Source organism: Salvelinus sp. IW2-2015, linkage group LG16 (assembly GCF_002910315.2).
Source record: "Salvelinus sp. IW2-2015 linkage group LG16, ASM291031v2, whole genome shotgun sequence".
Taxonomy (NCBI): domain Eukaryota; kingdom Metazoa; phylum Chordata; class Actinopteri; order Salmoniformes; family Salmonidae; genus Salvelinus; species Salvelinus sp. IW2-2015.
The window spans coordinates 5,246,966-5,274,894 of record NC_036856.1 but is presented as its reverse complement, the minus strand read 5'-3'; the positions used below and the strand labels follow the sequence as shown (position 1 = coordinate 5,274,894).

General features: G+C 44.3%; 2 protein-coding genes across 3 annotated transcripts in view; one reads left to right on the top strand and one right to left on the bottom strand.

Annotated features, from left to right (window-relative positions):
- The first annotated feature begins 16 nt into the window (after positions 1-16).
- Positions 17-6,221, top strand: ccdc181 (coiled-coil domain containing 181). 2 transcript variants are annotated; one of them, XM_024004195.1, is made up of 6 exons: positions 17-80; positions 857-961; positions 2,308-3,342; positions 3,562-3,708; positions 4,045-4,202; positions 4,508-6,221. In XM_024004195.1, exons 2-6 carry the CDS (start codon positions 857-859, stop codon positions 4,677-4,679), a joined length of 1,617 nt encoding a protein of 538 aa, XP_023859963.1. In that variant the 5' UTR covers positions 17-80; the 3' UTR covers positions 4,680-6,221. The 2 variants fall into 2 exon arrangements, with proteins under 2 accessions (XP_023859963.1, XP_023859962.1); XM_024004194.1 differs by having other exon boundaries at positions 17-184.
- The window catches only part of p3h2 (prolyl 3-hydroxylase 2), a 94,072-nt gene continuing 72,361 nt past the window's right edge, over positions 6,219-27,929 (bottom strand). The window contains 12 exon segments of the mRNA XM_024004193.2: positions 6,219-7,741; positions 7,944-8,084; positions 8,366-8,441; positions 8,661-8,778; positions 9,049-9,199; positions 9,598-9,693; positions 10,174-10,301; positions 10,639-10,730; positions 11,419-11,459; positions 13,980-14,069; positions 18,618-18,745; positions 20,949-21,080. Coding sequence (XP_023859961.1) covers positions 7,640-7,741; positions 7,944-8,084; positions 8,366-8,441; positions 8,661-8,778; positions 9,049-9,199; positions 9,598-9,693; positions 10,174-10,301; positions 10,639-10,730; positions 11,419-11,459; positions 13,980-14,069; positions 18,618-18,745; positions 20,949-21,080 — 1,295 coding nt within the window. The 3' untranslated portion in view covers positions 6,219-7,639.

Genomic DNA, 27,929 nt, shown 5'->3' with positions numbered 1-27,929 from the left:
ACCCTTTAGTGGAGCAGGGGAGAGGGACACGCACAGGAGATTATCTGGACAGGTGCTCCGGCCGGCTGTATCACGAAAATGTAGGCCATTAAAACGAATAACGAGTTCCCATATAAGAGGATATAATACATATTATTTTATTTTTATTTGGAGTAAAAAGGAYACGCACAAGTATCTGGTAGTGGTGAGTTTATTTCGATGTTTGGGTAACGGRACGGTTGTGCTTCTAATTATTTCAGACTTGTGCCTTATAATAAAGTGTGTAGGTTATTGTTTGTGGAAATAGTAGCCTATTCTAATGTTACATCATCGTGTTAGGCGTCTATGTTTCCTCTTGTATTGGAGCCTAGAAACCAGGCTATGTCTGTGTCTGTCACATCATGCTGTCCTGTTGTATCAGTAAGATTCTACAAGCTGCAATAAATCTGCCAGTAACTCCAATAACAGTTAAGACAAGTTAGCCTATTTCACAATACGATCCCATAATAAAAGTAATGCAAACAACTGCACCTGTCACAGGTTGAAGTGTTTATCCTGCGCTATGCGTCATTTGGCCATGGGAGGGCCACGGAGTCGTGAATACAGGTCCACTATAATATTGTGTGACTGATGATCTGTGAGTGTTCAGAATTTGTATGCTTGTGATGTGTGCGTAAACAGTCGGGAATTCTATTGTATTTTAGTTTTATGAGGGATTGTCAATGCGCAAACTTCCCTGAACTGGTGTGAATTTAAATACAATGGACTCATGTATACCCTTGGAAGTATAATGTTGGTGCTATCATCACAAATGGCCCTGCATATACAATGCTCCGGTTGATCTTGTATTGTTCTTCATGCTATTCCTTTGGAGAAGATGAGTCTGGTGCCAACGAGCACTAGGACCCAGGAGGAGTATGAGGACGACTTTGAGAAGGACCTGGATTGGCTGATCAGTGAGGAGGGGACGAACGATAGCCAGGTAGGTCAGTGTGAATTGGCTGATCAGCGAGGACGGGTGGAGCGTCGACCAGGTAGGTCAGCGGGGATTAGCTGATCAGTGAAAACCCAGGGCTGCGTTCAGTACGTTTTTATGTTCTGGAACGTTCCACTGAACGGAAACGGTGCTGTACTGAACGTCCAGTTGAACATAGAGAGGAGAGGTTGGATTGTGGGTTGGGCAACGCTGTCAGCATAGCCACTGCCTTTTAAATACTGTGTCACTCATTGCTTCAAGCCACACCRTGCCACACCCACTAAATGGGAGCAAACGTACCTCAAAGTCTATTCAAGAACGTACAACAACGTTTTGGGGAAACGTGTCGTTCAGTACAAACCGTTCTGCAACGTAGCAAACGTTCAAGTGAACTGAATGCACCTCAGGAGCGAAGGCCAAGTAGGTCAGTGAGCTGCTGGGTCGCCCGACTTGCCCACTTCCTGTGAAAATGTCACAGGGATCTTTTGAGTAGTAAGGCGAAAGCAACCGACTGTAAACAAAAGTTAAGGAGTGAAGTCGGGGAAAGTCCATCTGGGACAGCCGAAAGTCGGACACTGATGTGGTTTTCCAACAGCAAGGCTCAGTGCAACATGGCAGTGCTGCCAGTGTTTATAAACGTTTTTCTTTGTAATGTCGAAGTAAACATGTCTCCAACCCCCATATCACACACTCACAAACGGTAAATATAGTTGTGTACATTGTACTATCAATTGGTGAAAGAGAGCCTCAAATATCACATTCAATTATACATGATTGACGGCAAAGTTGGTTCCTGTTTTAGTCAGGTCTTTGGTCATGATCACGTGAGTCAAACAAAAACACCCTAATGATTGGTTGACAATAGAGCCTCCCACAATGCAGGTAATGGCTACAGGATGAAGTTGGTGAAGAGCAACTGCAGAAATAAATTTGCAGTCCAAATTTCATGACTTTTGATCTTTTATAAAGCTCACGCAGTCGTCATGTAAGCGCAAATCTGACWATTTTTATCCCCATAATACAACACACTTTGGAAGGCGGTGACCAACGATGGTCACCAACTTGACAAAAGTGATCTGCTCAAATGCGCCCACAGTTTGTGGTGTTGCGTTACCGTGCGCCTGCATCTCAGTGTCTGTGTGTGAAATCCAACCCACTGACACACATCCAGGCACTTTCATTGTGCCACAGCTATAGGGCTCTGGACTGGGTACATTGATAACCACACACACATACACACAGTCGTCATGTCTCCCACAAAGTATCAAAGTACCTCATTAACATATCGTTTGCTGACACACTGTCTGCTGAGAGACTCAGGTGAATAGAACTCCGTCACTCCTCCTCAACAGGAACCTGACTACGAGGACATCGAGGCCGAAATAGACAAGGAGCTGAAGGAGGAGGGGAAGGAGYAAGAGAAGAAGCGAGGGAGGGAGGAGGACAAGAAAAGCCTGAAGGAGGAGAAGTGGGCGAGCGAGTCAGAGAAGGCGGAGGAGGAGGAGAGGTGGCCCTCGCCTATGGAACCTTTGGAGTTCGACTCCGACCGAGACAGTCCACATAAGGGTGGATCCCCCGTAGCACCGCCCCCTCCGGTGCTGGAAGACCAACCGGAAGAGGAGAAGAAGTACATCCTGGAGAAGATCCAGTTAGCCAATCGGCAGCTGCAGGACCAGGAAGCGCCGGACATGACTCGGCGCCGACGCCTTCACTTCAAAGAAACGCTGGTGGATTTGGTGGTGGCGCCGCTGGAGTACGAGAAAGACAGCAGCACCCCCCAAAAGAGGGGGGTGGTAGAGCAGGTGAGCAGCACGGCCAGCGGCAAGGAAATGTTGGTAGAAAGTGAGGTGTCAGGGAAGCTCTCTGAGCTGAAGATCACCCCATGGGAAGGTGAAGGAGGAGGGCAGGGGATCAAGAATGGGGGTCGTGGTGGAGGTGGAGAGGCTGGCCAGAGTGGCCCGGGGAAAGAGGGCAAAGTCCTGGTGGAGAAAGATGGCAAGTTTGACCTTGTCAGCCTGAAGGAGGTGGAGAGCCGCGGCCTGATGCTGCCACCTTTAGCGAGCTTCCCCAGCGACAACACACGCTCGTCCTCCCGTCCAAGTGACCTGAGCCCGAACAAGACCCCCACATCCTCCCCGCTGCGTCCCATCTCTAGCACTATGTCCATAGGGTTCGAGCACCACCGCGCCCCCAGACCTCCGGCCCAGCCCAGGAACCGGCCCAACTCGGCCAGTCACAGCCAGAGGGGCAGCGGGGGGAGGGGCACCAAGCGCAGGGTGCAGTCGGCCAACAGTACCCCTACCCAGCAGGCCACCTTCACTCTCTCGCCCCAACAGAAGGAGCTACTGAACAAAATACAGGAGAGGAGAGAGAGGCTCGCCAGAGAGGTGGGGAGCACAGGAAGTCCCAATGCTTATCATGAAAGATAAATCCCCTTGTCTGTTTTCCTGTGTAACTCTTTCTACCTCTCCCCCTTCTGCTTTTATATGATCCTCCTTGCCCCCCCTCTCTCTTTATCTCCCCGACCTCTCTCTCTCTCTCTCTCTCTCTCTCTCTCTCTCTCTCTCTCTCTCTCTCTCTCTCTCTCCCCCTGCCCCTTCTCTCAGGAGGAGCAGAGGAAGAGGGAGGAGGATGAGCAGAAGCGTCAGGAGAACGAGCTGGCGTTCCGGGCATGGCTGGTGAGGAAGAGGGAGCAGTTGCAGGAGGAGAAGAGGATCTACAGAGCCCAGGAGATGGAGAGAAGTAATGGCAGGGTACGCACAGGCCACTAGAGGGCGACAAGCACAGGCTGTAGTAGTACTGTAATTGTACTGTAGTAGTACTTTGCAGAAATCAGTGCTTCCAGCTAAATGTACATGCTATTTGCTTAAATAATTTAATAAATAAAGGGAAGGAAGTTATTTTCTGATARGTATTATAAAGAAATGAAAAAGTTGTTATTGGGTATCTGTATGCCAAACTGCTATAGCCTTTAGTGCAATCATAGAATATACTGCACCAGAAAGCTTGTGAAAAGCCAGTCCAAGAAAGTAGGATAGTGAGGGAAAGCCATTTTGACTAGATTTTTCCCTGTGTCCTGCCTCCCTCAGAGGGAGCACAGTGACCCAGACGAGGCCTTTAAGTCGTGGCTGCAGAGGAAACACGAACAACAGCAGAGAGACAGACAGCTGGAGGAGATGAAGAGGCTGGAGGAGGAGAGCGGATTCTACCTGCACAACCGAGAAGAGTGTGAACGAGCCTTCAAACTGTGAGTCCCTACTCAGCTGGGTGAATGTCTGTTTACTGTCGAAGGGCCTTGGAGATAGTCTGGACCATGGCTTTCCAAACCTGTTCCTGGAGAGCTACCATCCTGTAGGTTTTCGCTCCAACCCTAATCTAGRGCTCCTGATTCTAATAATTAGCTGGTTGATAAGCTGAATCATGTTAGTTACAACTGGGGTTGGAGTTAAAACCTATAGKAGGGTAGCTCTTCAGGAACCGGGTTGGATAGCCCTGGTCTGGACACTCAAGATGTCCAGACCAAATAATTTGTCCGGTTCTCTCTCTCCTCAGGTGGCTGAAGAGGAAGCGGGCAGAGAAGCGGGCGGAGCAGCAGGCGGCCAGAGAGCGCTCCCGCAGGCTGGTGTTTGAGGAGCGGCGCGCCCGGCGCATGCAGGACCTCCTGTGCACCGTCAACGAGACCAAGCCTTTCCGCTTCACTGAGCACCTGGCGTACCGCTTCTGAYCGGCTTCTGAACCCACCATTCGCAACATCATACCTCGAGAGGAAAGAGTCGAGATCTGGGCAAAGCTAAGGGTACGGGTACACAGAGACACATGAACACGGATGAAATTGTATACGACTTAGTTGTCAATATTTGCTCTATAAAAGTACAACTAATCTTCACTTTTTCACAAGGGTTTCACAAGGAAAAAATTCTTTTTTGGGGGGGACAATCAGCTCCGTTGTCATTCATCCTGCATTGGATGACTCCCATTGAAAAAGCATCGTCTCCACCCGAAAAAACGAAATCTCATTGTGGGCGAGGCCTGAGGGAGAGGGGAATCACCAAAGAAATCTAGGCTCTGTTCCAGTATCAACTAGCATACAACTTTAAATGAGGCATTTTTACTGAAAGTGAATCTTTAGATGGGATCAGCACTGTTGAGAGAAGGACTTTATTCTCTAGGACTTTTATTCTCTCTTTATTCTCTATTTTCATTTGTCACAGATGATCCGTTTAGGACCTCCGAAGTTCTGTTTTCTTCGACGTTACTTCATAAAACATGCACAACTCTTAAGGGTCCCGAATTGATCAGGCGTCGGTGATCTATCCTGTGCTCACTGTGTACAGTACATAAAGAGATTATTTCATCAAATGAATGATTATAACCAAGGTGACTGGTTCAATAGCTGTGTGACAACAAATATTTATACAGAATGTGATTATAGGCCTACTGGCACTTGTTCTCTACATTGTCAACAGCCTCCTCTCTGTTGCTGATGCACTTTAACCTAGCCTACTAGAAAACATTGAGCTCACCAATGCCTGCAGTGCTAGTAGGTAGTCTCGGTGTGGGTAGCCATATTGCCAGTTACCATAATGCCTTTAGAAATCGTTTGTCACTGAGTGTTTTTAGGTTTATTCTTAAATCTATCTTAAGTTAGGTCCTTTGTAGTAGTGGCATCTACACTGACCACATTGTCTTCCGTCAGAGGGCGTCATTCTAAGGCTTCATTCTAAAGATGTTTGAGGGTGGGGGTGCTGCGAAGTTTTTATTTGTGTGCCTGCGCTACAGACGGCTGTATCGGTCCGCTAATACAGGACTAGTAAAAGGCCCAGTGCACTACTTTTGTGCGATTTTTTTCTCTTCTTCTGCTAAACAAATGTAAAATAATTTATTAATATTGCATTTTTCCCCGATTTTTCAGAGGGTGCTGCAGCACCCTCAGCACCCCTACTTCCRGCGGCTATCTGATTTGAGACAATGCACTGACTATAGATGCTAAGAGATTTAAYAAGAAAGATGGTTTGATACTGTATATATCATTTGTAATGAGAAAAATCAGAGTTGGAACAGTCAGTACTATAAATAATTCACCTCTATGTTTATCTTGATATTTAAGATCCATTTCCTTATAGTCGTATTCATGTATAGACTTTCAAATACATTTTTGTAAAACCACTTCATGAAATGTTGGTTACAACTGAACCAATAGACAATGTGTTCCCGAATGTTAAACAATTTACACATTCCCAAATAATAAAGGACACGGTTTAAGTTATTTTATGAAATATTGTCTTTTTAATTTATAAGTACACATTAACAACAAAAGAGATGGATACAACAATTTGTTTGTGCTACAGCAATTTATATTTAAATATTAGTCAGTGGCCATCCTCCCTCTCAAAAGATAAGATTAAAACCCTAATCTAACTTAAAATGGATAAGTTACGTATAGTTAGCAGTTGTATCATTGAAATATCATAGTACACAAGGCACTTTCTTTCCATTGGATTTTAACAGTGTGTGTGTGCCTGTCTGTCTATTTTGACCCATGAAATGAGGAAGTTTCGAAAGGAAAGGACACCTATAAGAATTCCTTTAAACAGGAATAAATGACATCTTTTATTAAAAAGCTTCTAATATCAAATGCCGACAATTGCAATAGCAGCTGTCTATCTTTAAAACAGACACATAAAACACACAACAACAAAAAAACACACACTCCATGCCCGTGTGTGAGCTAACTTGTAAACAGTTATCTTGCTCTGCGTTTGATTACAATTGACGGGAGGCATTAGCTCTGGTCCAAGGCTTGCTAACGCCATGGACCAGAGCTAGGGAGGGAACGTGAGTCATGAAGACGGTGTCTCTTTCTCACACTACAAACAAGAAGAAAGTGCACAATAAAATAGTGACAGACCAGTTCAATCATTATTGTCAGTCACTGAAAGGGATTATAGCTCCCTGTTTGTAAAGAAATGCCTGACCTCTTTCTCTCAGCGAATGTATATATACCAGCCAATGTTTCAATGACTAAATAGATGAAACATATTAACTGTGTTTACACCGCCGGAAAGAGATAATCCCACTACCGATTGTTTTATGAGTGCATGTTTTAAACGTTATAAACAGCCCGTTTTTTTTCTATAACAGAAACGACAATGTCAACTGCTGTTCTTCTCTTTCGCTTGTTCACAGTGCAGTAAGAACTGTACATACGTATGACAGGTCTGTATTGCAACAACCTTGTGTGCAAACCCGCACACTACACAAAGTCATCACAAAGGGAACTGAGCATTTTAAGTCATCACAAAGTGAACTGGACCTTATAAAGTCATCACAAAGTGAACTGGTCCTTATAAAGTCATCACAAAGTGAACTGGTCCTTATAAAGTCATCACAAAGTGAACTGGACCTTATAAAGTGTGAGGCACAATGACTGGGTTTCACCCCAACAGAGAGAGAGAGTCAATGGAAAGAAAAACAAAGACCCAAACGTGAACTCAAGTACTGGTATGTACAGAAGAAGAAAAAGAATCACAACAACAGACTAAAAGCCACGATGACAACACAAACAACTATATAACCTTGCACTTCAAACAGTACAAAAATAAAATTGTTCTGATCCAAACTTCATTAAATAAATAGATAGATATAAAGATTTGGGGGGTGCTGGGCTTGGGCGCCGGCGGACTACTACAGCTCGTCTTTGGGGTTGATGTTGAGGCTTGTGTCCCACTGTGATTGGCTGCTCTGGTTGTCCAACGCCTGCATCACCTCATCTGCCTGCAGGCGCTCCTAGAGGAGAAAGAGGGAGAAAAGAGAGGAGGAGTTATGTATCGTGATATAATCATCTTCCTAACTAAATAGCAATAAATATATTCCTAAATCAATAGCCATTATAAACATCTTGTACATAACATGATGTACTATACATGTGTCTCTATGAAAGACATAATCATAGAAGACATTATGATAGGGCCATGGCTGTAGTGTTTACCAGTTCTCTGAAGAGGGGGTCCAGGGTGAACCACAGGGCCACGGCACACCTCTGCCCCCTGGTGACAGCCCTCACTCCGTGGGGGTTCTCCCCGCCAGACGAGAACCCCACCATACGACCACACTTGGGCTTCACCTGTGCCTAGGGGAGGAGGAGGGGACGGAGGAGGGGGGAGACCAGGGTCAGTACCTGACTGTCGTGGTGGAAACGGGATCACATTGGACGTGGGAAATTCCAACTTTATTTAGACGAGGCTCCAAACGACAGAAAAGTGCCATGCAAAGGTACGAAGAAAGGGTAAGACGGTAAGACTAATAAGAAAACGTCCGAAAAGACGGGCAATAACAATGATATGCGACATTTGGATCACTTCACTCTTCCAAAAAAAAAAAAAAGATTTCCCTTCTCAGGAGAGGACTCACTGTGACTGTTTTGGCGTCCATTTCTGTGAAGATGAACTCCCCTCCCTCAAAGTCTCCATTCAGGTACAGCAGAGCACTTAGGACACAACGAGAACCATTGAAAATGTGTTCTAGCCATGACTATTTAACACTAGGTAACGGTAATAATATGGTGCCATTGATAGCGCAAATATGTTTCAATGTTGTTAGGAYGCAGCGTAGCCATGGACCAGAGCTTTTGCCCTAAGCTGCTTCGTAACTACATTGAAATATATATTCATCACGGAAAAATGAAGGACCAGAGCTAGGTGGTAACCTGTAGTCTCTGTAGGTGTAGGCTGGTGGTTCTTTCCAGCACTCGTTGGCCTCTGGGTCTAACAGACAGTTGTCAGCGTGGATGGGATGGCTCAGGTCATTTCTATGGTCCTGTTGCCCTATACCAAACAGACATAAAGCTTATGTTAAACCCAAACAGAGACCAACTTTATTAACCCCAAAACAGCACAAAACAGAGATGAACTTTACTAAAGCAACAAAGAGGCAAACTAAACCAAATTTCACTAAACCTACATGCTCAAGCTCTCAAAGTCACATAATGCTCAATTTTGGATGACACTATAAGGAAAGGTTGATAATGATATAATGATACCATAACTCCATTTAAATGAAGTCAATTCAGGAAGTAAACTGGTGACTTGGCTCACCTTTGATTGCGGTCCGGCACACCAGGTGTGTGTAGGAGAAGTGGAGTGTTGAGTTGAGCAGGAAGTAGGACTCGATGATGCGTCTGGCCCTCTCACTGGCATCATAGAACAGACGAGCGCTCCTCAATGGGACACGGCCCTCGTAGCCGTACTGCAGGGTAACACACAGTATGGTTAAATATTCCCCCAGCATGTTTCCAAGGATAGAACGGCAGTGGCCAGCTGGGCTAGTAGACTGCAACTTCTACTAGCCCGGGTGACACTCGCCACTTTTTCCAAAGTCTGTTTGGAAAAAAATTCTACTAGCCCAGTCTGAAAAATACTAGCCTCAGGCTAGCAGGGTATTTTAATTTGCATCCCTGCTTATAAAGGAACCAAAAATATGATGTAGTTGCCTACTAAGGTACTGAAAGAGTGACTTTTGATAACTTTGAGACAAGAGCGATACTGAGAGATTGTTATGTGAAAAGGGCAATACGAATCAAGCGGTTTCAAACAGAGGTTCATTTAATCTTCTCCATTGTGTCTATGTATAGGCGATTTGCTTACCTGCAGTGTTTTCAGCACAGTGGCGCCCTCAAACCTCTCGTTGGGAGTGTGAGGAGACATCTTCCCTCGGTATCCGTCTCCTGCCATAGTGACAGTCTGTAGACCAAACAAGATTACTGAACCCCCGGCTCATATTCTAGAAATGCATTTATCAAGTACCAAACACTGGCCGTGTTCACAAAGTGCACGAAGGGCCAGTTTTCTGGACACGGATTAAGCCTCGTCCTGGACTAAAAAGCATACTTGAMGGAGAATACTCCATTGAAAGTGCTTTTCAGTCCAGGATTAGGCCTAATATGTGTCTGGGGACCCGGCCCATAGTGTTCACTGTAAACCTGTAACAACACACTAAACAGCGATCAATTGAAATGCATGTTTATACACAGTACAATTCATGATAGTGAATATTTGGATGTCGTTCTGTCCTTGAGCTGTTCTTGTCTATTAATGTTCTGTATTTTGTCATGTTTCATGTGTTGTGTGGACCCCAGGAAGAGTAGCTGCTGCTTTCGCAACAGCTAATGGGGATCCTAATAAAATACCAAAAATACCAAATATAAGATGCAGCCGACTTACATGGGCCAGGTTTGTGAGCTCGGCACACTCGTCCACAGATATGACATCATCCAGAAGAACCCTCTGAGTTCCGTTCAGGGCCTTTGAGTTCTGGACCAGCTGCACACTGTCATACACCAAGGGCCCTCCTATGGTACACACGCAGACAAACACAAACACACACACCAGTACAGAGGATGAGGGCAAAAGTGTTAACTCATCTATGCTGGAACACATTCATCTGTCAAGTTGTTTACACATCACATCATGGGTTAGTTCAATCGAAATTCTGCTTTATTTACAGAGTCCTATAAACCTCTCCTCAGAGTCAAGCCGTTCCATGTATTTCAACTATTCTAGAGGTAGCACACATTTGTCAACCGATCAAGTGTGCTAGTTCAGGTCTACCACGAAATTGTGAAACGCCTGGTGGTCCCCGAGGAGAGGTTGGAAAAGCATTGGTGTRGAGAACAGAGGATGTCCTACCTTCTCTGAGCTCCTGTGGTGGGGCCAGAGTGAAGTTCTTCTTCTCTGAGATGGGTACYTACTCCATCCATCCATCTGTACCAGAGGGGATCCTGGGGGAATGCAAGAACAGAGCATGGAGCCACATAAACAGGCAGACAGTAAATGCTTATAACAAGGCTGAGACAATCATTCGGGCTGCGGTAGGGCTTCAGTGTCTTATGTTACATCTATGGAAGTAGCTAGCAGACAAATACATGTGTATTTGAGTCTTTGTATTTGAAATACTTATTTTCTGTCTGAGTATTTTTSAAATAATGTGGRCGAATCGCKWACTTCTATATTCGGATATTCAACTTACTTGTATACTTGTATTTTACTTGTATTTWAAAAKAWAMATACATATAAAAATACTTTCTCTGAAATGTCTTTGAAAGTAATTGAAATACCCTAAATAGTATTTATTGGGAGCATATATAGTGTGCAACTATTTTTATTTATTTTTTCTTTCCACAACAGATTATACAAGATGCACGCCATACTGAAAGTATCCCATAGATGTCAGTGGTGTATACCACACAAAGCAGAGGTACTACAGTCAAATACGACACAGGATATAATACCGTTTTCATTCATTTATTATTGTCTATAAGTGAAAAGAATCACTTGAGTCTAAACTATCTGACACAGTGTTGTCCTTGTGAACTACACATCTGATATTCATTAATATACAGGACATTCCATGGGACAACTATTGAACACGTTAACATTTCCAAGAGGATATTTCTGGGTTTTGCTCACCTGTTCGAATCCTCTCTTCCACCTGTGCTGGTCCAGTAATGCTACAAGACAAGGTAAAACACTGACAGATCAGAATTTGACATTTTAGTCATTTAGCGGATGCTCTTGTTCGGAGCGACTTACAGTTAAAGCGCTCATCTTAAGGTATCTCGGTAAGACAACCATATATTACAGGCATAGTAAGGAAACCTACACTGAGTGGACAAAACATTAGGAACACCTTCCTGATATTMAGTTGCACCCCKRTTTGCCCTCAGAAWAGRCTCAARTCGTCGYGGCATGGACTCTACAAGTTGTCGAAAGAGTTCCACAGGGATACTGGCCCATGTTGACTACAATGCTTCCCACAATTGTGTCGAGTTGGCTGGATGTCCTTTGGGTGGTGGACCATTCCTGATACACACGGGAAACTTTTGAGCATGAAAAACCCTGCAGTGTTGAAGTTCTTGACACACCCCGTTCAAAGGCACTTWAATATTTTGCCTTGCCAATTCACCCTCTGAATGGGACACATACACAATCCATGACTCAATTGTCTGAATCAGGGATGGGCTGCCCCCTTTTGTTGGCCCACGGACCAATTTCACCGATATATACAGTACCTGTCAAAAGTTTGGACACACCTACTCATTCAAGGGTTGTTCTTTATTTTTAGTATTTTCTACATTGTAGAATAATAGTGAAGACTTAAACTATGAAATAACAAATGAAGATCAGTCAATCCGGAAAATGTCAAGAACTTTGAAAGTTTCTTCAAGTGCAGTCGCAAACACCATCAAGCGCTATGATGAAACTGYCTCTCATGAGGACCGCCACGGGAAAGGAAGACCCAGAGTTACCTCTGCTGCAGAGGATACGTTCATTAGAGTTACCAGCCTCAGAAATTGCAGCCTAAATACATTCTTCACAGAGTTCAAGTAACAGACACATCTCAACATCCACTCTTCAGAAGAGACTGCGTGAATCAGGCCTTCATGGTCAAATTGCTGCAAGGAAACCACTACTAAAGGACACCAATAAGAAGAAGAAGACTGGCTTGGGCCAAGAAACACGAGCAATGGACAGTAGACTGGTGGAAATCTGTCCTTTGGTCTGATTAATCCAATTTGAGATTTTTGGTTCCAACCGCCATGTCTGTGAGACGCAGAGTAGGTGAACGGATGATCTCTGCATGTGTGGTTCCCACCATGAACTATGGAGGAGGTGTGATGGTGTGAGGGTGCTTTGCTGGTGACACTGTCAGTGATTTATTTAGAATCCAAGGCACACTTAACCAGCATGGCTACTACATTATTCTGCAGCAATACGCCATCCCATCTGGTTTACACTTAGCGGGATGTCTGTTAGTTTTGATGTCTTCAATATAGTTCTACAAAGTAGAAAATAGTAAAAATAAAGAAAAACCCTTGAATGAGTAGGTGTGTCCAAACTTTTGACTGGTACTGTATGTTGATATGTTTAACACTTTTTTGGTTACTACATGATTCCATATGTGTTATTTCATAGTTTTGATGTCTTCACTATTATTCTACAATGTAGAAAATAGTAAAAATAAAGAAAAACCCTAGAATGAGTAGGTGTGTCYAAACRTTTGACTGGTACTGTCTATATATTTTTTAGGAATTCAGTCTGGGTCTCAGCTTCCTGCTGAGAGTTAAAATAGTAGAATACACAAGGTACKATTTTGAAATTTGGTTGTGCATCAGCAGTCACCAATTAGCCCATGTCAGCTWAATTGTTTTCGATTGGRAAATTAGTCTAGTGGCCAGCTATCTAAACTTGTAGTTAGCATAATGTGGGCGATGGCCCATTGATCATCAGTTATCATATTAAAAAGTGCAAACGTTTGCCTCCATCCTATGGCAAAATGTGTAGAATTGCAGGAGATGACCTGTGAAACTGCTAATTGTTACCTTCACTGTCAAGAGAGGGGCCGCTAAAATGACTTGAAGTGGATTTAACTAGTGTCATCAAAAGGGGTCATAGCCGTCACCTGGATTCAGCCYGTCAGTCTATGTCATGTTCCTAATGTTTCGTACACTCAGTGTATATCCTATATACAACACTCTGTATATAATAATATATATACTAATCTATACTACAACTATGTGGAATAGATGTAGATCCAGAAGGTGCAAAAAGTACATGAATGAAAAGCTGGAGCACCAATGGTTTTCCATCATGGCCTCAAGGTGGTGCTGTGTACTGCGGACATGTGTAACTACCAGGCACCTGTTACTGTCCTACAGACAGTATGTATCAACAAGTGTCACAGAGTAGGAGTGCTGATCTAGGATCAGACCCTCCCCCCCCTTCAATTTAATCTTATTAATTGTGATCTAAAAAYCAAAACTGATCCTAAATCAGTAATCTGGCCCCAGCGCTGGCTCTCGTTTTTGTGCCCCGTTTCAAAAATGACTTGTTCCAGTAACAGGACCAGAAATGCCGCCCCCAATTGACCTTTCAGTAGTCATGGAAGCCATTCACAAGTATCAGAGACAGCCCAACAAAGTTCAAATAAGAGGCTAAGTTTCCATTTGTCATCAATGTACTGTACTCACCCCCTCTGTAAATTCCACGTGCATGTTCTCACTGCCAATCACCAGTAGCTCCAGCTCCTGCTTATGGCGCCTCAGGTACCACTCAGCTTTCTATAGACACACAGAGATATCGGGCAGCCATGTTAATCTCCACAGGTAAAAATCGTTTTTTTTATGACATCACTTCAGCACATTACCGAGCTACTGAATCTCCCAAAATTGACCCCTTGAAGCGGAACGTTTAGGAAGACTATTTTTTATAACCACTGTGCCTCTTTATATCTTATTTACTGTCCCAACCCTAACACCTCTTCCTCTTTAACAGTCAAGCCCCCCTCCAGCCCTCTCTTCGCCTCATTGCTGGGCCAAATGGACTGTGCTATATTGCCCTCTCTTGGGTTGTTCTACCTCAGAAAGCACAAGAGGATTTCGACACACATTCAAGGCACACTTAACCAGATTGTTCTGAACTCGTTTCTGCAGTTAGAAACAGATAAGATTAGCATTCCTGCGTCATTATTTTGCTTAAATATAATTTGATCTCTGAAAAATGGAGTGAATTGATTGTATACAAATTGGCTATTTTAATGAATAGGATTCATATATTATTCAATAAAAGAGTACCTGACATCCGAGTTGTACAAACTTTTTTTTCTAACAAGGAGTTAGACATGAGGAATCCAATGAAATTGACAAAAGCCAACCACGTACACCACACACCAATCCATCCCCAACAATGTGTAGATATACGGAACAAAAATATAAACGCAACATGTAAAGTGTCGGTCCCATACTTCATGAGCTGAAATAAAAGATCCCAGAAATGTTCCATGAGCACAAAAAGCTTATTCCTCTCAAATTCTGTGCACACATTTGTTTACATCCCTGTTAGTGAGCATTTCTCCTTCGCCAAGATAATCCATCCACCTTACAAGTGTGGCATATCTGATTAGACAGCATGATCATTACACAGGTGCACCTTGTACTGGGGACAACAAAAGGCCACTCTAAAATGTGCAGTTTTTTCACACAACACAATGCCACAGATGTCTCAAGTTTTGAGGGAGGGTGCAATTGTCATACTCACTGCAGGAATGTCCACCAGATCTGTTGCCAGAGAATGTAATGTTCATTTCTCTACCATAAGCTGCCTCCAAAGTTGTTTTAGAGAATTTGGCAGTACGTCCAACCGGCCTCACAACCGCAGACCACGTGTAACCATGCCAGCCCAAGACCTCCACATCCCACTTCTTCACCTGTGGGATCGTCTGAGACCAGTCACCCATAGAGCTGATGAAACTGTGGGTTTGCACAGCTGAAACCGTCTCAGGGAAGCTCATCTGCATGCTCGTCGTTCTCACCAGGATCTTGACCTGACAGCAGTTTGGCGTTGTAACCAATTGCAGTAGGCAAATGCTCACCTTCGATGGCCACTGGCACGCTGGAGAAGTGTGCTCTTCACAGATGAATCCCGGTTTCAACTGTACCGGGCACATGGCAGACTGAATGGCGACGTGTGGGTGAGCAGTTTACTGATGTCTACGTTGTGAAAAGAGTGCCCCATGGTGGAGGTAGGGTTATGGTATGGGCAGGCATAAGCTACGGACAACGAACACAATTGCATTTTATCGAAGGCAATTTCAATGCACAAAGATACCGTTACGAGATCCTGAGGCCCATTGTCGTGCCTTTCATCTGCCGCCATCACCTCATGTTTCAGCATGATAATGCACGGCCCCATGTCGCAAGGATCTGTACACAATTCCTGGAAGCTGAAAATGTCCCAGTTTTTCCATGGCCTGCATACTCACCAGATATGTCACCCATTGAGTGAGCACGTTTGGAATGCTCTGGATCGACGTGTTCCAGTTCCAGCCAATATCCTTTGCAACTTTGCACAGCCATTGAAGAGGAGTGGGACAACATTCCACAGACCACAATCAACAGCCTGATCAACTCTACGCGAAGGAGATGTGTCACGCTGCATGAGGCAAATGGTGGTCACAACAGATACCGACTGGTTTTCTGATCCACGCCCCTATCTTTTTTTTAAGGTATCTGTGACGAACAGATGCATATCTATATTCCCAGTCATGTGAAATCCATAGATTAGGGCCTAATGAATGTATTTACATTTACTGATTTCCTTATATGAACTGTAACTCAGTAAAATATTTAAAATTGTTGCGTGTTGTGTTTATATTTTTGTTCAGTGTAGTATCAGTTCTCTAGTACAAGTACTATGGAGCTGCGGCTCGGAGTATTGATACTTCATCCTATGCAATGTATTCCCAGTGAATTTGTGTATTTTCTTTGGCCCTGTTCAGAAAAATGTATCATTGAAGTTGTTAGGTTTATGTCCCTAAATCCTGATATTACCATGTTCTGACCACTAGATGGTGCTGTTCCTGCTATTAGGTGAAAAACGTTTGAAGATTCGTTTCAAGTTTTATTAGTTGTATGTATGGGATACGCATAGTATACATCGTCCAACGAAATGCTTACTTGCAGGTTACTTCTCGACAATGCAATAACAATTAGAAATAATATACGAATACGAACATAAAGTAAATGGCTCAGTAGAATAGAATAAACACTTTAGCATAAGTTTAATACAGGATGGCACAATTTATAGTCCAACATTTACATGTGTATTTTGGGAAGGGGATGATGGGGGCAGTGTATAAACTGAGCAGTATAATAAGAGTAAAAAAATAATCACCTGACAGCAACAACAGCACCATCTAGTGGTCAGAACCTGGTAATATCAGGATGTAGGGTGGGACATAAACCTAACAACTTCAGTGACTAATTTCTTTGAACAGGGGAAAAAAAACATCACCAAATTCACTGAGAATACAGGATGAAGAAACAATACTCCAAGCCGCAGCCCCATACTACTTGTCAGACAGAGAACTGATACTGTATATTTAATGTTGGGTTGGGAATGGCGTGGGGTGTCCATGAGTGTTTATTGACCATTTCTTTGGATTCCTTATGTCTTACTCATTGTTAGAAACAAGTTTGGTCCAAATCGGATGTTAGGTACTATATTTATTGAATATTATATGAATCCTATAAATTAAAATATTTCAACAAAATATTGTTGCAGGAATGCTAATCTTATCTGTTTCTAACTACAGAAACGATTTCAGAACAATCTGAGATGGTGGGTGTCAAATGGCATGTAACAACCCTCTTTTTACTAGTCCTTCCTGGCAAGGCCTTAAAGAGGGCTGGTGTGACTGTAGTGTCTTGGACTTACATTATGGGGGTTGGGAGTAGGAAAGGAGAGGAGGAATGAGGGTAAGAACGGGTGATCATCTGCAATAGGCAAGAAGTGGCGACGCTGTTTTGAAACCTGAGCAGCCAGTGGCATTTGTGGTGGGCGAAAAAAAATCCTCTTTCCACCTGTAATGTAAACAGCTCCTAAATTGTTTCTGTGGGCATTGATGCATGATATAAGCCCTCCTCCCTGTTCCTGAATGACAGGAGGCCCTTCCAGGAAGGCCGGCAGGCAGACCACAGCTCTCTACTGCTCTATATGCTGGCTAAATGAAATCCCTGAAGCCGCAGCGAGAGAAGGACGAGAAAGAAAGACAGAGGAATGGAGAGGAGAGAAGAGGGGCTGAGACGGAGAGAAAGATGGAATGGAGGAAAGGAGAGTCGAGGGGCCGAGAGGAGAGAGCCAGAGGGACTAAGATGGTTGATGTCAGAGTCCTAACCACAGTCATTAGCTGCACCGGTTTGTCCGCTGGCATACACACACACACACACACACACACACACACACACAACGCACGCACGCACGCAAACCCTCTCTCTCACACACACCCTGGCCCTACTGGGAGAATTCACGTTCACTCTAATAGGTTCCAGGCTTTCCAGGAAAATGGGCCTGCAAGGGAGGGATTGCAGAACAAGAGACTCCATGGCTGTACAGAGAGTGGAGCAGGTTTGAGGGTTTAAAGTCGACCGTTTCTGGGGGGACAAGTTCTTCGGGGAAAACCGGCTGCTAGTTTGCCAGTTCGAGATAGTTCTCCAGGCAAACTGACTACGGATGCACCCCAAATAGTACCCTATTCCCTACACCCTCTTCCAAACGTCGGCTCTGAATTATTAGAACATTTACATTCCCAATAACCTGGTAATTAGGAACACCTAGGGGATATAGTTGCCGGTGAACACAAATGATGAGTCACTCAAAAATATCTGGCATTAAATTCACGCAGCAATAACAGGCTTATAAAACCTATTGGGCAGTGAATCTGTAGGAATTAAAACTAAACCCTGGGCCCCAACTATTTGGCCATACAATGTAGAAAGAGCAACAGTAACTGATTAAAGTACCCTCCAACGTCAACAGAGTAAATAACAGGGTGCGTGTCAGAAATGGCACTCTATTCCTTATAGTGCACTATTTATTACTGCCGAAAGTAGTGCACTATACCAAATAGGGAATAGCTAGCCTGGGTACCAGTCTTTTTGTGCTCCTTGCCAGTCATTATCATGCCAAACAGTTTGGGTTGACAAGGAGTTGAAATTATAGCACAAAAATATCCGGGACCAGGCTAGGGAATAGCCCACGAGGGTCCGGATCAAAAGTGGTGCACTATATAGGGAACAGGGTGCCATTTTGGATGCAACCCAAGGTCTTACCTCCCGGGGTTTGACGTCGTGGCCCACGGCCTCTCTGTAGTACTCCACGTTCTCCGTCATAAACTCCTCCCCCTCGTGGAACAGCAGGTAGGACTTGGCACACTCCATCGCCTCCTCCACCATGTTCACTGGAGAGACAGAGAGAGAGAGAGAGAAGACGTTATAAAATGGACGTCAGTGTTACGTTCTGTGGTATTGCTGTTTGAATTGAAAATGGAACTGAATATTGGAATTGAAAGAAAGGGGCTAGAGAGGGAGACGATAGAGTGAGAGAAAGAAAGAGAGTGAGAGGAACAGAGAGCGAAAGAAAGAGAAACAGAGTGTGAGAGAGAGAGATAAATAGAAATAGGGTTCTGTTGACAAGTAGAGAGGTTAAAAGACATCCATCCATCCTTCTGAGCCCCGCCTAAACAAGAGGAACTGTCATCACACCTCCGTTACAGACTCCCTCCCTGAACTCCCCTGTAAGAAGTCTGCATCCCAAATAGCATCCACGGGGCTCTGGTCAAAAGTAGTGCACTATGTAGGGAATAGGGTGCCATTTGGGATGGAGCCAGTATAACGGACACTTCCTATAGGTTTCCACTGAAAGTTCGGCACAGGTCCACATGTAATAAAGCAACCCCTAGGTCTAAATGAGATTTGAAGTCTATCGCGGCTGAACATTCCAGGGGCATGACCACAACGGAGCAAGCAGCAGTAGCGCTACAACAGTGAGAGGCAGTCAGAGGCTAGGTGAGGTACTGGAAACACACGCACACGCACACACACACACACAGCTGCTCCAGGCTTGTCCCTAAAGTGCTTACAGCGAGTGGTGAATTGCAAGTAACACATACACACATGCCCACGGCACATACATACATCCACCCTGACACGTGCGCTTTACTGTCTTGTAAAGTAGTTGGGCTCACATATCACTTCCTGGTGGGGCGGCCAGGCCTTAGGCAGCAGCATTTCTGCGTTCAGCGCGTCTCCCCAGGTTCCCCTGGTTCCCAGGTCGTAAACAGTGAGGGGCTTTGAGGCCATAAAAAAACGACAATGTCACCGAACGGATCATTGAGGAAACAGCTTCCCGCAGAGAGCAATGTGAGGCTGCTGAGTGATGGGGAGACTTGACTTGACAGGCGACTCAAGACTTGTAGACTTGCAGTCATTGCACGAACGCTAGTTAGCATTGGCCTGCGAAACTAACTCACTTCCCTCATACTGGACACAGATACATAAAAAGGGCATCCATGAGTTCATCAGACTCTGGGGAAGGACATAAAGGGCATCATTGCCAAAATCTGAACTATCGCTTTAAGTGCTGCTGCTGGGAATGATTCATTGAGCTCTGTGTTTTTCCTAGGATCCCATGAGCCAATTGGGTTTATTAGACATATTCTGATGAGCTCATTGGCTTTTCCTTCCTTCTCTCCTTTCCTATGTTGTCCTGCCAACCCCCTCCCCCCTCTAGTGTCCGATCCCCAAACAGCGCAGACTACACAAATGCTGGTGGCCCATTATGAACAACACCAGACCAGATATTGGATACATGTTGCTGAATCAGTTTGAGTGGAACAGTGTGTGCTTCTCTATGGAGGTGTGGTCCTGGTCTGTTTGGTGTTGATTGTCTGGGCCTGTATTCACAAAGTGTCTCAGATTAGGAATGCTGATCTTGGATCAGGTCCACCCCGTCCATTCATCACAATCTAAAAGGTAGAGCTGATCCTAGACCAGCACTCCTACTCTGAGAAGCTTTATGAACACGAGTTCTGGCCTTTCTCCACGGCTCTTTGTGATTTGCCCTAATCCCTGCCTTTTCAGATGCCTGCGACCAGGTGTTCCTCAGCTCTCTGTCTCTCTGAGTCAACAGGGGAATACTGATCTAATTAGTGATCATTTGATATAGGTGTGTTATTGTTAGTGAATAAAAGCCTGTACACACCACATCTCTCAAAGATCAGGGTTGGCCATCGCCTTAGTCTGAACACCACACCCTGTGGTTTGGAAAGTTGGCAAGCAGTGTCAAGTAGGGTGAAGTAGGGTGAAGTAGGGTGCGGTTAGGTAAGACTTGGGGCTGGATTCAATCCGTATGGCGGAAGTATCTCGGGAAGATCCCCATTCAACTGCGAAGGTCATATCCGATTGTGCCGACACATGTCAGCGTTTACCGTGAATGTGGTCTCCGCGAACGCAGAAACATCGCATTTATATGTCAATCGAGCTATAGCGCGGATCTTCGGCGATACTTCCAGCCCTTACTCTGGGAGTGGGTGAACTGCAGGCAGTCGAAGCGTAGAGGTAAGCCTAGGTGACAGTAGGGTGCAGTAGGGTAATGTTTCTCACTCTGGAAGTAGCCAAACTGCAGGTAGTCGTAGTGTAGAGGCAGGTAGTTCTCCATGGGAGACAGACGGCCGGGCCGGGTAGACAGGTCTCTCACACACTCGTGTTCACAGTGCAGCYCCTGGGTGAAGTGGTCTGAAACACACACAGGAGGGTGGGTGAGGATACAGGTGAAGTCATATATTCATAAGCATTTTTAAAGCAGAGTAATGTCCCCCTGAGGAAAAGCATTGAGTCGTTGTGATAATGATGAGGAACCATTCGCAATGCCTACCGTAATGTCTCATGCAGTATTGTCACCCGACTGATTACCATACATTCTTTATTGCGATCGCAAAGGTTTCTTTTCAGCCAGGTCGCCACTGATTTAGTGTAGATATCGCGCTTTGCATTCTCCGTACTAGATTTGTAATCACACTAGACACGTCAGTCCAACACTTGGTTCTATCAGAGATTCAGTGGATAATAGAGCCAATTCAAAGGTGTTTCCATTTTATTTGTCCTACATTTAGCTTCACGCACTGAGACTCTCAGGTCTACTGAGGAATAATATCCTAAAGCCACACACACACCGTAGCGTTCAACACAGTTTTCATCACCTTCCACACACAGTGGGTAACATTAGTGGGTGAATGAAACATTTAGCACAGGAATACATTGACCCATTGACATGCATGTATAAAATATCGTCATCCTTTCTCTATGACAAACAAAAAAAGAAAGAGATGACCGAGGTGGGATTCAGGTTAACCAATGTCCCTCGGTGACATGCTCCAGTGAAGTCAACCACTGTGAAATCACAGGTCAGAGCGGTCCCAGACAACCGGATACTCCTGTATCTCTATAACTATAGAACACCAACAATAATCTCTTCTCTCGTTGCTAGTCTTTGTATTTGTTGATTCGTTGCCCAGACCAGGTCTGTATTTGTTGCTCTCACACATGGATGGAGAAAAMAACACCTAAGGTTACCAACAAATATTTCCATTCTTTAGGAGAGTCAGTCATGTTGATTTCATGGCGCCGTTGTGTAAGGTTACTGTGTCGTTCCGTGATGTCAGGCTGGAGGCAGGACTTGGAGACAGGAGCCAGATGGAGTTTTTGTGTGTTTGTGGCCAGTGAGGTTGAGCGTTGTCACAGAACCACACTCTGCATTGAGGAGAGAGGAGAATGGAGGCACACGCTCTCCAATAAAGAGATGTCCCCTTATATTGAGTGAATTTAGAATTCTCAAACCATGTGGCTGGACAACTTTATTTGTATTGCTTTTAAGTCTTTCAATACATTTTTATCTGGTTAATAACACATTATTCTAGCTATTGGTGTAGGTAGCTATCAAGTAAACAAAAGAGGGTTCAATTTGATTGGCTGTCACAAGCACACCTGTAAATAAAATTGCACGAAAGTTGCTTTGTGTAACCCCTTATATTGTGCCACCCCRATAACCATGGAAGAAAGTACGTCGGAAGACAGTAAACCACTACAGGATCACATAAATATATAACAATGTGAATACTGTAGTGTAAAGGAAAACTATTCCTTTCTATTCACATGTACACTACATGACCACAAGTATGTGGACACCTGCTCGTCGAACATCTCATTCCAAAACCATGGGCATTAATATGGAGTTGGCCCCCCATTTGCTGCTATAACAGCCTCCACTTTTCTGGGAAGGCTTTCCACTAGATGTTGGAACATTGCTGCGGGGACTTGCTTCCATTCAGCATTCAGCCACAAGAGCATTAGTGATGTCAGGCACCGATGTCGGACAATTAGGCCTGGCTCGCAGTCCGGCGTTCCAATTTATCCCAAACGTTTATGATGAGGTTGAGGTCAGGGCTCTGTGCATGCCAGTCAAGTTCTTCCACACTGATCTCCCAAAAATATTTCTGTATGGACCTTGCTTTGTGTATGCGGGCATTGCAAAGCTGAAACAGGAAAGGGCCTTCCCGAAACTGTTGCCACAAAGTTGGGAGTACAGAATCGTCTAGAATGTCATTGTATGCTGCAGCGTTTAGATTTCCCTTCACTGGAACTAAGGGGTCTAGCCCAAACCACGAAAAACAGCTCCAGACCATTATTCCTCCTCCACCAAACTTTACAGTTGCACTATGCATTGGGGCAGGTAGCATTCTCTTGGCATCCACCATACCCAGATTCGTCRGTTYGACTGCCAGATGGTGAAGTGTGATTTATCACTCCAGAGAARGTGTTTCCACTGCTCCASAGTCCAATGGCYGCAAGCTTTACACCACTCCAGCCGACGCTTGGCATTGCGCATGGTGATCTTAGGCTTGTGTGCGGCTGCTCGCCTATGGAAACCCATTTCATGAAGCTCCCGACAAACAGTTCTTYTMCTGACGTTGCTTCCAGAGGCAGTTTGGAACTCGGTAGTGAGTGTTGCAACCGAGGARAGACGATTTTTAAGCGTTGCGCGCTTCAGTACTCTGCAGTCCCYTTCTGTGAGCTTGTGTGGCCTACCACTTCGTGGCTGAGCCGTTGTTGCCCCTCGATGTTTCCAATTCACAATAACAACACTTACAGTGGACCGGGGAAGCTCTAGCAGGGCAGAAATTTGACGAACTGACTTGTTGGAAAGGWGCCACGTGGAAAGTCACTGAGCTCTTTAGTAAGGCCCTTCTACTACCAATGTTTGTCTATGGATATTGCAGGGCTGTGTGCTAGATTGTGTACACCTGTCAGCAATCCACTAATTTAAAGTGGTGTCCACATACTTTTGTACATACTGTATAGTGTATGCATGTGTAACCGATCCACACACTACACGTTCGTGTTTTCAAATGTATGTCAATTATAWAGTATTTTGTCTGTAACGTCTTTTCCATTKCGCGTCGGAACCCAGTAAGACTAGCCGTCGCCATTGGGGATCCTAATAAATCAAGTCAAATCAAATGCCTTTCCATGTAACGTTACTTCTCCATCAAGATCAAATAGCACTTTAGACGTGATTCATTCACCACTTGAGGAGCATAGTCCCACGGTCAAAGKAACTACAACTGCGCTGATTCTACGGTTGTTGAAGCCCTACGGAAAAAGAACTCTTGGCARGATTAGACATTGAGAAAAGCCTCATCAAAGCCAAGACGGTACGCTTTTGGCATGTTTGCGCAATGTGTGATTGAGACAAAGCACGCTTGCCATCGACTCAGCTTAGCTTCAAGACCACCGCAATACCGCTAGCAGAAGTGCGTTCTGTGAGGGGAAATACGCAACTGGCTAATGTCAACACAAACACAGCTGACTAAGCTGCATAATCACATGACTATTTTCCAGTGCTATGAGAGGCCTGACACCCCTGTCACCACAGGAGGTTGGTGGCACCTTAATTTGGGAGGACGGGCTTGTGGTACTGGCTGGAGCGGAATGGTATCAGATACATCAAACTCATGGGTTGATGCCATTCCATTCGCTCCGTTCCAGGCATTATTATGAGCCGTCCTCCCCTCAGCAGCCTCCARTGCCTGTTACACATCCTTCCACATCAGAACATCCAACATTATCCAGCTGTGCTGCTTCTGGGCCCATATTCATAAAGCCTCTCAGAGCAGGATCAGTTTCCTTTTAACACATAATGAATAAGATTCCATTAAGAAGGGAGGACCTGATCCTAGATCAGCATTCATGATRTTTATGAATATGGYCCCTGGAGTCTATGGATTCACAGCTAGGCCTGACGCAATGACTAACAAAAATGCAACAATAAGACAGTACGTTAACCGAATGCTTTCCCTCAATGGAGCATTAATGCCAGACTGTACACCGAGTGCTCACTGACAAGACTTTATGGAGAAATTATGAAACTGAAGTAGTAAAAACGGAAACAGGTGATGAGGTGATGCAGAGAGAGAGAAAGGAGAGAGAGAGAGAGAGAGAGAGAGGATGAAGAAAGAGAGAGAAGGTGGGGAAAGAGAAGGAGAGACGGTGAAGAAAGAGAGAGAGGGTGGGGAAAGACAAAGGAGAGCGGTGAAATGAAAAAAGAGAGGGTGGGGAAAGAGAAGGAGAGACGGGAAGAAAGAGAGAGAGGGTGGGGAAAGTAGAAGAGAAGAGAGGACTGAAAGAAAGAGAGAGAGAGGAGTGAGGGAAAGAGAGAAGATGAGAGAGAAGTGAAGAAAGAGAGAGGGTGGGAAAGAGAAAGAGAGAACGGTGAGAAAGAGCAAGAGGGTGGGGAAAGAGACAGGAGAGACGAGTGAAGAAAGAGAGAGAGGGTGGGGAAACGAGAGAGAGAGAGGATGAAGAAAGAAGAAGAGAGGGTGGGGAATAGAGAGAGGAAGAGACAGAAGAAGAGAGAGAGGGTGGGGGAAAGAGAAGGGAGAGAACGGTTGAAGAAAGAGAGAGAGGGTGGGGAAAGAGAAAGAGAGACGGGAAGAAAGAGAGAAGAGGAGTGGGGAAAGAGAAGAGAGAGACGGCGAAGAAAGAAGCAGAGAGGGTGGGGAAAGAGAAGGAGAGACGGTGGAAGAAAGGAGAGAAGAGGGTGGGGAAGAGAAAGAGAGGAGAGGTGACGAAAGAGAGAGAGGGTGGGGAAAGAGAAAGAGAGATCCTGGAGCTCTGTTTAGATAAACACAAACAGACCCCCAGGACAGCAACACAATTCGACCCYACCACATCATGAGAAAACAAAAAGATAATTACTTGACCCATTGGAAAGAATTAATAAAAAAATAAAAAGAACTAGGCAGACCTGGCTCTCAAGAGAAGACAGGATGTGTGCACACTGCCCACAAAATGAGAGAGAGAGAGCGAGAGCGAGAGCGAGAGCGAGAGCGAGAGAGAGAGCGAGAGCGAGAGCGAGAGCGAAAGCGAGAGAGAGAGAGATATACAAGCAGGGCTCACTATGGCTGTGTCTTTAGGCAATAGCTAGGCACTCATGCTGGCCCAGTTTCAGACTGTTGGCTTTTTGGATCATCTAAGATGGTAACAGAGCAAGTCAAAAAGATCTCKAAAAGGCTRTGCACGTGAACACACACAGAGACAGCCAGAGGAAAGAGTAAAGTATATGTACACCATAAACATTTGTCTCCAACTGTGTTGGACTTCACACAATCAATACACTGCTCATTGCTTTTCCTGCACTCATCTCCACCCGTTTAGAAGTTCTTTCAAGATGTTCAGTGGTCTGTTGGACCGCTTAGCCAAAGACAGACTCATGGCCACAACAATGTTTTGAAATTACAATACCAGGACATTACACAGCAAATGCCAAGAACCAAAATATGTGTGAGGAGTCATTGGTGTTTCAAGCCTTGTCGGCCATTTTCCTTGAGTGGCCAAAAGAGATGAAGGGAGGTACTGTCCCATGAAGTAGTCCAGGTGGAAAAGTAATTTATCTGAAAAAAAGTATCCTCGAGGAGGTAACTTACAGTAAGTAGCTCTCTCTAAAAATTAATGGCAGAACCACATGAGATATAGCGTAGGGGTATTTGCTGTTAAGTAGAGTGTACCAGTACTCCCTTCATAATGAAAAAACAGTCTATTTATTTTAACATTCATGTTGTTTTAAACTATTAATATGAACAAAACATGAAACCATTTCCAAACTGAGGGATTCYTTTTCGTCAAAGCAATAAAGATTCAGTTTGCAAGAACGATTTGGCTAAAACCTCTTAAACTGTAACAAATATTGACCAAATCACGGCAGCCATCTCAAACTTCACCTCATTCAATTATCCTCATTCAAATATGTTCTAAGCAATGACTAATCTTCGACACAAAACATCGAAAACAAGTCACCATAATTATGTGTGCGCTGTCAGGCCCTGTGAAAGAGAGACATTGGGCTGTTTACACAACAGTTTGTGATTTCTTGGCATTTGGCAACCTAGCGTTCCAGAACGCCCTCTCTCTCTCTCTCTCTCTCTGCATATTTTCCCTCGTCTGCCTTTTGACCAGAGCTTGAGAGTCACAGATTACATGTAAGGGATTACAAAAAAAACGGTAACTGTAATCCGTTACGTTACCAGCAAAAAATATTGTAATCAGATTACAGATACTTTTGAAAAACTAGATGATTACTTTGAGGATTACTTTTAAATTCAGAAAGGATGTTTGTCGGGAGAAAATATTTGACACTTCTCCATTTTCTCAGTGACGTTCAAATCAGCATTGAAAAAAGGCGCAAATTTAAGTTTAAGACCACAAGTCAGAGACCACTATGATGACACACCAAATGTGTTTGATGGATCGCGGACAAAGAACAGGAATAGGCTTTTGTAGGCTACAGTCCAAGCAGTGTCTTCCAATGGTGCGACTGCTGTCGGCATACAAAGATTATCCAATTTGAATAAACGCTTGGAGGTAAGGATGACAGCAGTGTAGTCTACGGCGATACGGATGTCACTTATATATATATATCTACATAGCGCATTGATGTGAATCACACTGCTGCTCTCTCATTTAGCTATTTGCACCTTACGGATTGTGGTTGTTGTGGATTGCTGTTCACAAATCTAAATGTGTATTTGAACCCKATAATGGTTGAATTCAAGAAGTTTAAGCTGCATATCAATCATTGATTTTGAAACCAGTAGACAGCCAGTGAAAAATGCGCTCTTGCAACAAACAGCTGCATAGTGCGGATCCCAGCCTATGGAATAAAAGTGGGGCTTTTATTGCTCAATCTAATTCAAGCTGATAAATTATTTTTTTCCTAATGGACACATGCTGAAACTCGCACACTTTTGATAGACTTAAAGGGGCAATCTGTAGTTGCTACATCAATTTTGGGATTTATAAATGATATATACTGTATATCCATTGATTCTTGAGGAATATAACTTATTAAATGCCTCATGAAGTTAGTTCAACTGTCACACTCCATGAGAAACCAAAATATAAGCTTGTTTTTCTCCAATGTTTGTAAACAATGTAAATGTAAACAAACACTGTATAGCCTCATAACATGGTTAAAACAATAATTTTGATATCATGGATGGTCAGTCCTTGCAGCCATAGCTCTGTCTATTC